Source organism: Sycon ciliatum, chromosome 1, assembly GCF_964019385.1.
Source record: "Sycon ciliatum chromosome 1, ocSycCili1.1, whole genome shotgun sequence".
In the NCBI taxonomy this organism is placed as follows: Eukaryota; Metazoa; Porifera; class Calcarea; order Leucosolenida; family Sycettidae; genus Sycon; species Sycon ciliatum.
In genome coordinates, this window is record NC_088643.1 from 40759309 (window position 1) to 40771389 (window position 12081).

At 46.6% G+C, this 12081-nt stretch overlaps 1 protein-coding gene across 1 annotated transcript; it reads right to left on the minus strand.

Annotated features, from left to right (window-relative positions):
* Positions 1-83: 83 nt before the first annotated feature.
* On the minus strand, positions 84-7108 carry LOC135804617 (glutathione S-transferase omega-1-like). Its single transcript, XM_065318532.1, has 6 exons — positions 6995-7108; positions 6687-6722; positions 3633-3774; positions 3322-3422; positions 2378-2586; positions 84-297 (listed from the first exon to the last, which is right to left on the minus strand). The coding sequence occupies exons 1-6, from the start codon at positions 7106-7108 to the stop codon at positions 84-86; spliced, it is 816 nt and encodes a 271-aa protein (XP_065174604.1).
* Between the last annotated feature and the right edge of the window lie 4973 nt (positions 7109-12081).

Below are 12081 nucleotides of genomic sequence, written 5' to 3' on the forward strand. Positions count from 1 at the left end.
ATCTGCCATGAAGCGCATTCATCCGATTTACCCGCGCCACATCGGAACCAGTAGGAGAAAGGTTGCTTCAACTTGCTTGGCATCTAGGCATCTGCCGAAGCAGGGCCGGCATAGAACGGGTGCTTGGAATCAATGTTGTAGCCCACTGGTTTCTTGCCAGAAGTGAAGGTGTCCACGAATTTGAGCAAACCCTCATCAGTAGCAGCAGTTTGCTGGATGTACGGCAGAGCTCTCATCGCTGCTATGTAGCGCAGCGTCTTTGGGAACTTATCTGCATTGAGAAGCTCGGGCAAACGGCTGTAATGAGGAAGACACCAGCACACACACACACACACACACTCCTTGTTGTCTCAGACTTCCTTGGCACAACGTCCAAAGCAGGTCTGATCCGACTCACAATGGGCGCTTTCGATTACACGCATTTCGGTCAATTCTAGAATTAGTTATTGTTGATGCACAGTTCGATTACACAAAAAGTGACAAATTCCGTTGTTAGCCCTTTATTGGCTGGCCCATACATTGATCGAACACCGATGTTCGATGGGGTAGGCATTTTGAAATTATCGTAACTTGGTCAAATCTCGGTCTTTCGGAGAAATCGAAATTATGTAGGTCGAAGAGAAAACTCTCAGCTGTCGCCTCGAACAATTTTCAAAGCGATACAAAGAGCGGTTCGTTAGATAGCACTCGTAATATTGGTCCTGGGAAATTTGTGCTCAGAGCGTGATGCGTGGGTCAACGGCCGGGATTTTCCCTACTTGCGTCACCTGTTGACAAGGCTACACCGATTCAACTTCAAAAGCAGGTTCCCGGGAGTCTCTACGGAAATTTTGAGTTTGATACGAGAAACAGGAGTGAAATGGTGGATAGAGATAGATCTCAAGCGTGAGCCCAGCGCTGGTGGGCCTTCCCTGGCTTGCAGCGCTGGGCCAGTGCATCCCGTGGAGTCGAGTGTAGGCTCATTGCGCGCCTCTCGTCAAGGCCTTTCTAGGATGCCCAAGATTGTGGAATTTGTCCAGTGCAAACTAAAGTTACGTCCAATTTAGTTACAGGTTTGGCGATTGCGTGGGCTTGTTTATATTTTAATCGGCCAATAAAGGGTTAAAATTGATTTTATCCAATTCCGTCGAATCCGTCAATCTGAAGAGAGGGCGGAATATCTCTAATTCTGGCGCCGGAATTGCACAGTCGGTGTGTTACCGGTCTGGTCATGACTCAAGCGAGCGAAGAGCCTCCCTGGCCGGCGTGTGCGCGATGCTGGGTCCACGTGCGCACGAGGGTGTACGTGATCTCTTTTTACGATTCATCAATTTTGTTTGTGACATGACATGAATAAAATGCGTTGTGAATTCCAGTCGTTCGTTTACAAGGCCGGAATCCGCTCATTCTGGTCATTCCAGAATTTTAAAAAACCAGTTCCAGAATTGTGTAAACGTGTAATCGAAAGCGCCCATTGCATCGTAGTGCGGCAGGTTCAACCGGTGTTGTCATGAAACTCGTGCTGCATAGCCACATGGTAAGCCTATGTGACTATGAACAGCCGCATGCACAGCAGCACTCACTATGTTGCATGCACAGCAGCACTCACTATGTTGCATGTTGCATGTACGATGACCTTCCTGCCTCTGCGCACATGCATATGATATGTCACATTGGATTTATCGCGTGTAAGAAATATCGGAAATAAGAACAGAAAGTCGCTTTTCAAACACCCACGCTATAACCGATACCAAGAGTACATAACCCCCAAGAGTGTGCAACTCCAGCTATGGGGTCTGCGACGGCAGAACTTCACATCACGTGATGAACCCGTACACATTATTTGCACTCTGTGCATGATAGATACAGGGTTGTACGCAACCCAGCTTCGGGTACAACTCTCTTGTGGTCACTTTGCACTGTTTGCCAGCATAACCTTTTGAACCATGTCACGTGATGTGAAGTTCTGCCGTCACAGCACACCATAGAGGTTGTGCAGGCAGTTGCACACTCTTGGGGGTTATGTACTCTTGCCGATACCTACCGTATTTTTCGGAGTATAGTGCGCACCTTTGTATAACGCGCACCCCCAATCTTCATTGGGGGTGCGCACTTCAATCTTCATTGAAGTACATGCATTTCATATTCGGAGCATAGTGCGCACCTGCGATTTAGGGCCTAAAATAGCACATCTAAAGTGCGCACTATACTCCGGAAAATACGGTACTGTACATGATTGTGCTTAGCAATAGCTCCAACACATGTTGTGTATATGTACATGGTTATGCATGGCAATAGCTCCAACACATGTTGTGTATACATGTACATGATTGCACATAGCAAAAGCTCGAACACATGTGGTGCATATGTACATGATTGTGAATAGCAATAGCCTTACTGTCTTGTGAGGATGTCGGATCGGTACAGCCATGGCCAGATGAGGATATCGGTGATATTCTCGGTGGCACCACCAAAGAAGGGTCCATCGCCAAGCTTCTGCTCTACCCACGTGTCAAGGACTTTGTGGAAATTGGCAAAGGCCTCCTTCCGGACCGCTGGGTCTTCACTCTTCAGCGAGCTAACTGTTTTGTAGAAAGCTGGAATCACCTGGACAGGACAGATTCACGGAGAGAAGAATACGAATACAATCATTGTATATACGGTACATCATCTAAACTACACAGGAGACTCTTCACTCTTAGTGGACTGAGCATTCATCAGTTCACTGGTGGACTGAGCATTCATCAGTTCACTGGTGGACTGAGCATTCATCAGTTCCCTGGTGGACTGAGCATTCATCAGTTCACTGGTGGACTGAGCATTCATCAGTTCACTGGTGGACTGAGCATTCATCAGTTCACTGGTGGACTGAGCATTCATCAGTTCACTGGTGGACTGAGCATTCTTACACAGAAAGCAGACCGAAGTTTGGCTACTACAAAGTTGCAACTCAGAGTTCCATTCAAAAGTGGAGCATTACTGGCAACAATTATGAGCGGGGGAAATTAGCTACATGTATAATGCAGTGCAGAGATTCTAGATATGCACCAGATCTGGTGGTTGCAATGAGCAACACCGTATGATGGCATGGAATACTGTAAGACCACTTCTATTTGCAGCTCCTAATGAATTGAAGAGCGGAGCACAAAAATTGCAATTCTGGAACATACTGCAAAAACGATCACATGATATTCCGCATGTACAGTTGTTTGGTGGTTTCGACAGCCAGAATCGTTGGTCTCACGGTAATACTGTAGGGTTATCCTTACTAAATTGACAAACAGCTGGCCAGAGAAGGGACTCAAGGGAGTGTGTAGTGTAATGTATGCCACTGAATCTCACCTTGCTACCATGCTGGGATGACAGCTGTCGGCCTTGAGCGCGCACAGTGGCGTCCTTGGGATAGAGAGTGGCAGTCTCCGGGAATTTGTTCTCCAGATACTCTGTGGTGGAGAGATGACACAAGCCAAGCAACAACAGTTTTACCTTTTTTGAGCCCCAAACAAAACAAACACTACGCAGAGCAGCAGTGCAGTAGACAGACGTGCGCGCACGCGTGCACACACACACACACACACATGCGTCCAGATCATGTCAACAGCACCACCGTCGCTCAAGTTGCGGTCCTCCACTTACCGACAACATTCTCCGACTCGTAGATGTTGTTGCCCTCGTGAAGCAGCCGGGGACTTGTCCGTTGGGGTTGGCTTCAAACAAGAAGGCTGGCTTGTTGGACAGATCCACGTTGATTATGTCGTGCTCTAGGCCCTTCTTAGCCAGCACCATGCGAGCACGCTGTACAGTGGGGAGAAAAGCCAGGAAATGAACATGCGCCGTCAATACGTCGTCATACTAGTACATGAATGCAGCAGGTGACTGTACACCTAGCTGTCAAAGTCTATAACCCAGCTACAGTGCTGTGCTGCACGCTTCCTTGTTCACTTTCAAACAATTGCAAACAGGACGTACTGATGCCAGTGTCCATGGAGTATTTTCCAATGTGCTAGTCTGAAACAGGCAAATGGCACAAGATGATCAACGCGTGTGTGGGGGTGGGGGTGGGGATATTATATTAGTATTAGCTTGGAGAGTACGCTTCCGCGACGTACCATTTTTAGCGTGGGTTTGCTATTTCAACATAAGTGCAGCGCTACATATCGTAGTCCGGCATACTAGACTGTAGTAGTACTAAGTCAATACCAAGTTTGACTCATATTCGACTCGACACGGGCATTAGGTGCACTTGGTTCGTGGCAACTAATTACTTAGTTTTCTGCACGTGAACCATAAACTTGATTCTATGACTAAAAATTAGTAAAAAAATGTGCCAAAAGTACCCAGAACACAGGATTGTGCAGGGGCGGATACAGGGGGGGGGGGGGGGGGGGTTCGAACGAACCCCCTAAATTTTTTCCGACCATGGTGCTTTTTTTTTTTTTTTTTTTTTTACAAAAGCCAGGCATGCGAATTGCTCCTTGGATCCTGACCTGCCGTAGCACATATATAGCCCGAGCTGAATCATGCAAATGTCACATTGATACATGTACATTGATATGACCCTCAGACGAACACCTTGCCAATAGGCCTTTCCCAAATCGGCCATTTATTTCGGCCTACTCGGCTTTTCGATCGGCTGAAAAAATCGCCAGAATCGGCTGAAAATTTCTGTAAAAGGTGGAAATTCGGCTCTAAAGTCGCAGCCACCTTTCGCAGATAATGGCTACAGAAATTCTATTTGCATGCTATTGAGGCACTAAAACATCAATTTTCGGCAAATTCAGGGCGAAAATTGCGTATTTGGCTAAAAGATTGGTGATTTCTTCAAAACCACTATTTTCGGCCAATGTTTCGGCCGGCCGATTTGGGAAATGCCCACGGGCCGTGACGCAGGCGCGCACGAGCGGTCATGCCCAGGGCCAGTTGCCTACGACCCTGCAAAACATGTACATGTAGTACGATTTACTACTTTCACTTTAGCTCATACATGTACAATGTACATGTACACCCTTCAAAGCGGTGAACCCCTTGTAGTCTAGGAGCCAAGTCAGCAAAAGTCCAAGGAATATGGTATTGATAGGCGACAAGCCTCTGGGTCATCCTAATAAAGATATTATTATTATTACATGTACATGTACATTCAATATAGCTATGAATAGGATGAAGGCCGCAGACATCACGCGACTACGTTACTTGACCAGGCAGGCAAAGTGGGTTGGTCAAAGACCATGATTGAGATACGAGAGGTACCTGGTTCAAGTCCTGCCTGGGGTTTTTCCAGCCGTGCTGCTACCCACAGTCAACTGGGTACTTGTGGCCAGGCACAAGGGGTACATGGATGCAGCTAATGGGGTCGTTCTCGGCACTTGTGCCAGTGGTTGTGAGACTTATCCACTCACCCCCACCGTTAGGCGCTGCATCTGCCGCTAGGATTTACCGGGTGTTAGCGGCCGTCGTGAGTTCCCTTCGGGAACGGACACGATAATTTACTTTTTTTTTACTGTGTATTTTATAACAAAAATGTGATTGAAAACCCAGAATAGATAGCTACATGTATAATTAACTGGTTTGAGGGAAAGAGACAAACGGGAAAAGTCCGAAGAAAAAATTGACTGTCACCACCAGGACTCGAACTAGGGACCCTCGCTTGTAGCCAGCGATGCTCTATAATTATTAAAATTATTATCTCCACGTAGATTACATGTATATTCGGCGATTTTTTGGTAAATTCTCAGAATTCGGCGAAAAGATCGGCGATATTCTGAAAAGGCTACTTTTCGGCGAATTTTTCGGCCGGCCGATATGGGAAAGGCCTACTTGCCAACATTCAACGCTTGGTCGACACGTATTCTGATGATCTGCCAAGCTCTTCAACTATATCAACCGACATCCGAAAGTGGGTCAGGAAATGGAAGGACGCAGCAGAGAAGTCTGGTGCACTTCCAGCTACCCCACAAGAAGCTCATGTGCATTGCGATTCCGATGTTTTCCCGAACATCCACGTCCTCCTCCGGATTGCTTCAACACTACCCGTCACCTCTGCGGAGAATGAGCGCAGCAACACTGCCTTGAAACGGCTGAAGCACTACCTGCGCTCGAGCGCTCGACAATGGGATCAGAGCACCTATCCTCTAGCCCTTTCCCAAAGGTACCCGCCCTTTTTCGCCCTTTTTGGAAAAGCCCGTTTCTTTCGCCCTTTATTGCGTTTTTTGGTGAATATCGCCCTTTTTGAGCTAAAAAGTGCTAAAATCTGTTTGCTCATACATGCCTATCCGTCGGCAGGACAGCAACCACCCTGTTAACCACTGTATTCCAGCAAATTTCATTTCCATCAGTCGTCGTCATCCTCTCCCGATGATTCTACAATACTTTTGATTATCCGCTTTATAGGCACTGTACATTTGCAGGCGATCAGTCGGCAGCCAATTTCTTAACCACTGTAGTCCAGCAACTGTCATTTTCAAAAAGCACTTTTTATTTTTTTTATGTCATCATTTTAACACACTTTGGTAAGGGTGGAAGAAAACTGAACCCCCTTGGAAAAATCCTGGATCCGCCCCTGTTGTGGGTGCTTTTTTTACTCAATCTGCGGACCGAACTGTTTCGTCCTTTGTGGACTCATCAGCGCAGCACAGAGGAAATGAGGCCGAACCCGATAGCAATGAAAAATAAATTTTGCAAAGCCAGATTTAAACCAGGCCCGGACGTACCTTGCCAGAGTGCTCAAACTGACAAGTCAGTGAGCTCTGCATAACGCAAACAGCAAAGGCACTAGTCACCCGCACCCCACACAAGACTCAAGAGTGCTCAACTGCTACAAGTGCAGGAGCGAAATACTGAGTCATGGATGGGTTTTTTTACAAAATTTCCCCGGGGAGCGGAGGAACCCCGCACCCCCCCCCCCCCCCCCTTCACAGCCCGCTCCCTCTTTTGGTCGTACCAGATCCCAAACGCCTCCTGCGCGGCTACGCCCCTGCAGTCATACTCATAGTTTCGATTTTTGTTCAGTTTCTCTTACCTCTGCGAAAGGGCAGTACTCCATGCTGATGACACGGATTGGCTTGTCCGTGGGCGGTGGGCTGCCACGCAACGTCTCATACCCGTACAGAGTCACAGAATCTTCACCAGGCATTCTGATAGTCTCTATATTTTACTAGTTTTCTTGCGAAAAGAATAGGTAGTAACGATTACTCCGCCTAACTCCGAATTAAACAGAAGCGCAGGCTGTAAGACTCGATTGAGAGTAAAGAACAGCAACACAAGCAGAGAAAGATTACTTTCGCAAATCACTGGGTGAACTGACTAATTCGGTCTTCCTTGTCCAGTATTTATCTGAGCAAGGGAACCATGTACCAGGCGAGGAAAGTGCCAGAAGCTCCCCTCGGCCTTCCACCTGTCATCAGCTGTGCAGTATCGATCAGGCCAGATTCAGTACCTGCGCTGCACCGTGTGCACGTGAGTCATCGATATCGCGACCTACAGGCTACACAGACTTACACGTGCAGGCTGCAGCACTACAACTTACAAGTAACAACTAACTAACTTTATGGATGGTTCCAGAAGTACTCCATTGTACAATCATTGTGCTTAGTTCTAGTTCTACTATGTTCTTGTCTTTTGTTTTTTTAGTAACTGTTGACAGTGTTGTAGAAGTCTCGATCGATGACTGTGTCAGTGTGTGGTGCTCGAGCATCGATGCATCACAGACTTGCCAGTCAGCATGATGTTCAGAGCCTGTGATTCGTAGTGTGAAGAGATGACTGGTCTCAGTGATTGTGTCACCGTCGGAAGGACTCACTAAGTCACTGTGTCAGCGACTGTGCGAAGACCTTACCTTCCAGCAAGGTCGCCAGGCTCTGGGAAATGTCAAAAGTAATTTAAAATACATGTAATACTTCAAACACCTCCAACCACTTTCACATTGTGTGCTAATCCCACGCACATCGGCTGCTGTACAGCTAGCTGCACATTTATGATTACACAATCGTGAGCGGTGAGATAAACAAACAGACTCAGTGTAACGGTACTAGCTGCTACAATACATGTACTAATCTATGGTAGCCAACATACCTATGGTAGTAGTACACTGTAGTAGTATTTTTTCCCTATTTTGATAGGGAAGGCCCTACAGCCAACATACCTTTCTCCCCGAAAGAATATTCCAGACCATGAGTCATGAGTCTCATGACTGTCTTCGTACTACTACCGACTACTACTACTAGCAGTCCCGGGCCAGGCCCAGAGCCTACAGACTACTAGTAGTGTGTGTGTGTGTGTGTGTGTGTGTGTGTGTGTGTGTGTGTGTGTGTGTGTGTGTGTGTGTGTGTGTGTGTGTGTGTGTGTGTGTGTGTGTGTGTGTGTGTGTGTGTGGTGGATACCAGGCTAAAAATAGTGGCGGTCAATTCATCAGCCTTGCAAGCTGTTGAATGGTGTAATCCCAGCACAAGTTGCTATGTCTAACATAGCTGTTCGCTATCATCGCTTCCGCGATGGGCAAGTCTGAGGTCTGAGGTGTGTGTGTGTGTGTGTGTGTGTGTGTGTGTGTACATCCAGCGCATTTGCAGATTTGCGTGCTTCTCTTGCGACGGGCGTATACATGGTGTGTGCCACTGTGTGTGGTGTCTGTGTGTGTAGGCACCTGTCAGTTATAGTAACTGTTCAGGGCCTGCTGGAGAGCCGGGTCAGCCGGGTCACGCGCCCGGCTGGGGAACTGCACGACCTGGCTGAACAGATAACACCGGGTCCAGTCTGACCCGGCTGAAAAATGTCTCAAACTGACAATGGATTCCTAAAATACCGGTATTTTACGACTCGCGGACCCCATCTGTTGCAAATCTAGCGCAACCGTACACACTACAGTCTACCAGGTCTACAAGCGACAGAAACTCGGCTAGGGTCAACTGGGGTCAACTGGGGTCAACTGGTTCGAGCGCGATCTGGCCAGCGGCGAGCAGGAAGTCAGGACATTCAAAGTCGATGGGGCAGGTACTGTAAAAGCAGAAATTTTCGGTGGTGTAATATTTTCGGTATTCGCCAAAATCGGCGGTTCGGTAGCGGGAAATTTTCGGTAAAACCCGTTCTCCAGGTAGGTGTACTAGTACTACATGTATACAGTATCGGTTGTACCGAAAATTTCGGTGCGTTTTATTTTCGGTAAAAATTGTCGGCACCGAAGTTACCGAAAATAAAACACCACCGAAAATTTCTGCTTTTACAGTAGTCGCTTTGAGCTTTCTGGCTTCTGACCGCTGGAATTCTCTTCCAGCTGACATTCGCTCTTGCTCCTCGCTTTCACTATTCCGCAAATCTATACGTGACCACATAGGGTACCCTGTAAAAAGGCCTTAGGCCTGTGGGGATTGCCCTATTCAAAATTTAAATAATAATAATAATAATAATAGTCAAAAGCGTAACTTTGGCTATAGCTTTTGACACAGTTGCAAGTTTTCAGCCGACTGGTGATTTGGACGATGGAGCCCGCAGCTAAGAGAAAAAGAACTCACGCTTTCCAAGACTCTTGGAAGAAAGGTCGACCCTGGCTGGATCCCATGGATTACGATCATGCCAGTCTATACATGTCGTGCGCTTTGTGCAAGACGCAAAGGAAGACGAGCGGCGGTGGATTTGGTCGCGATGTTCTCTAAAATTTCCGATTTCCGGTAATAAATTCGCCTTTCTATTTTCCTGCATTTTGAGCAGGCTTTTTGTTGTTTTTCTGCCGGATGATCTGACCCGGCTTGACCCGGCTGGCCTGCAGGCGCCAGGTACACTCTGACCGGGCTGTGTTGAATGTCTAGAGCAGGCCCTGCTGTTGTACATATATACCGGTAGAGTACATGACTGTATATGAGCATAATACTCTTGGTATCAGGGAGTAGTACAATACCCGGTATTGTACTAATTTTTTATTTTTTATTTTTTTTAGAAATTAGAAAAAATGCATGATAGACAATGAAAAACGTAAAATGTTTGGCACCTATGAATTCAGGGGATGGCCCACGCCTGGTAAAAAGAAAAAGAAAAAAAAAGAAATCATAACAAAGAAATGTTGCGTTTTCTGACTGTATATAGTATCTAGTTACAGTGGTGGAGAGTTACTCTTAACTCGTTTCCATATGTCCTTTTCCTTTCTACTTTTATTATTGGCTCAATACCCGAGTTTCAAAGAAAACTAACTAATACTAAGCGAAAACAATACAGTCATGTAACAGGAGGCGAGGGTTAGCCCAGACGACACTCAGCATTCACTAGAGCTGAGGGGCACTCCAGCTGCTGATCCAAAGGTGCTCGCCTGGATCGATGACCTCTTAACTTGCAATCGCCGATCTGATGAGGGCAAACCCTAGGCGGCATCGGAGGTGAGCCATCACCATGGAGAACGGTTCCTTCCGCTTCTCGGCCAGCATTGATGCAATGCGCTTGAGGAAAGCAGAGGCAGCCTTGCCTTGACCACCGGAGGCACAAAACACCAAGGGGACGAACGATGCCTTCTCTACTTCCCTAACACGCTCTTCACAGTGTCGCCGTTTCTCCTGCTCGTGCTTTGTGAACCCGGTAGTGTACTACTCCCTGCTTGGTATTATCAATGCCGCCAAGATTGTACAATGACACACATTGCAGTGGTCTTACGCAGACTGGCCAAATAGTACACTACACGTAACAGTACAGTATTAGTACTAATTTAGTAGCAGCATACCATCGCACCTACAATTCGCTATTATTATACGAGTACATACATGTAATAGCGAATTGGTGTTCTCGTCTACAATGTGCCAGTGCCGTACTGGTAACAGTGGTAAGCTACTACCGGTACATTCTCAACGTTTCAGTTCGCCCTGTTCTAGATCCCTCTCCTCTGTGCATGTAAAGACTTCAAAAAGTTGCGACAATTTGAAAGTGTCTACCCCAACGAATTCATTGGTTCAATGCTTGTACAAGTATGATGATGTGCAGACAAGGGATTAATTCAAATGGACTTCCCAAGTTCCCTCCTTCCGTTGTGCAGCTTCTCGGACCTCAATTTAGCCCTTGGCGGATTATGCTCGGTAAATTGCTAAATTCAGCTTTCCATTACGCCCAAGTTATGCCAGTGATTATGCTACATTGTCCTGGACTGATTGTGCCAATGATGGTGCTATACTGTTCCCTTGCACTTAGCAACGTTACAACGACTCTGGCACCATGGCAGCACGGCGTAAGGGGTAACATTCACCAGGTTATTTCCTGTAACACGCCTAGATATGCCTGGAGCATTAATCTTCAGCCAGCATCGTAAGGTGATGCCGACCGTCTGGTCTCAGAAGCCCTTTAATGCCAGCACGGTATAATGTTTAGACAAAACCGGAAGATTATACCAGAAATTATGCCAGCATACTCCGCCAATGGCTAGACCTCCAAGATTCGCTTCCTTGTCATTCGATGATCTGTTCAGTCCGTTCGGCTTGCTAATACATCATGGTACAAGTAATCAGACAACCAAGCTCGTCCATAATTACTGGCATACTAATCATTCTAGATAATAGGTACAGAGACAGAAGGACGAGCAGTTGTGTTTTTCGTAACTCTGAGTTTCACGAACTGAATCGATCAGCATGCAGCAGACGAAAATATCTAGATACTGACCCTGCCCGGCGCCCTGAAAGTACTGCTATATACAGCTGTACCATGAATGTGGCAAGCCCAGCGTAACAATTAGCATGTGATATGTAGCGCAATATGGAGTGTGTGAGAAAGTGTTACGTCACTTAACTTACATGTACGTGTAGTTATCTGTGCATTGCTACGCAACATATTCTCGTGGAATTAGGTAACAAAGCTAGCAGTTGATGTTATTTCGCGTGATTGAATCAGGTGACAAAATTTGACAAGTATTATTTCAATATTTTGTTCTCATGGCGGCACTTCGACACAAGCTCGGATCGCTAGATAATAAGGATCTAATATTGACTGAGTACGAGGTCAGTATAGGAAATAAAAGCCGAGTAAAAGACCGAGGCGAAGCCGAGGTCTTTTACGAGGTTTTATTTCCTATACTGACCAAGTACGAAGTCAATATTAGATTTATCACGACAAACAGTCCGTATTTCAAATTCCAGAACGATAACC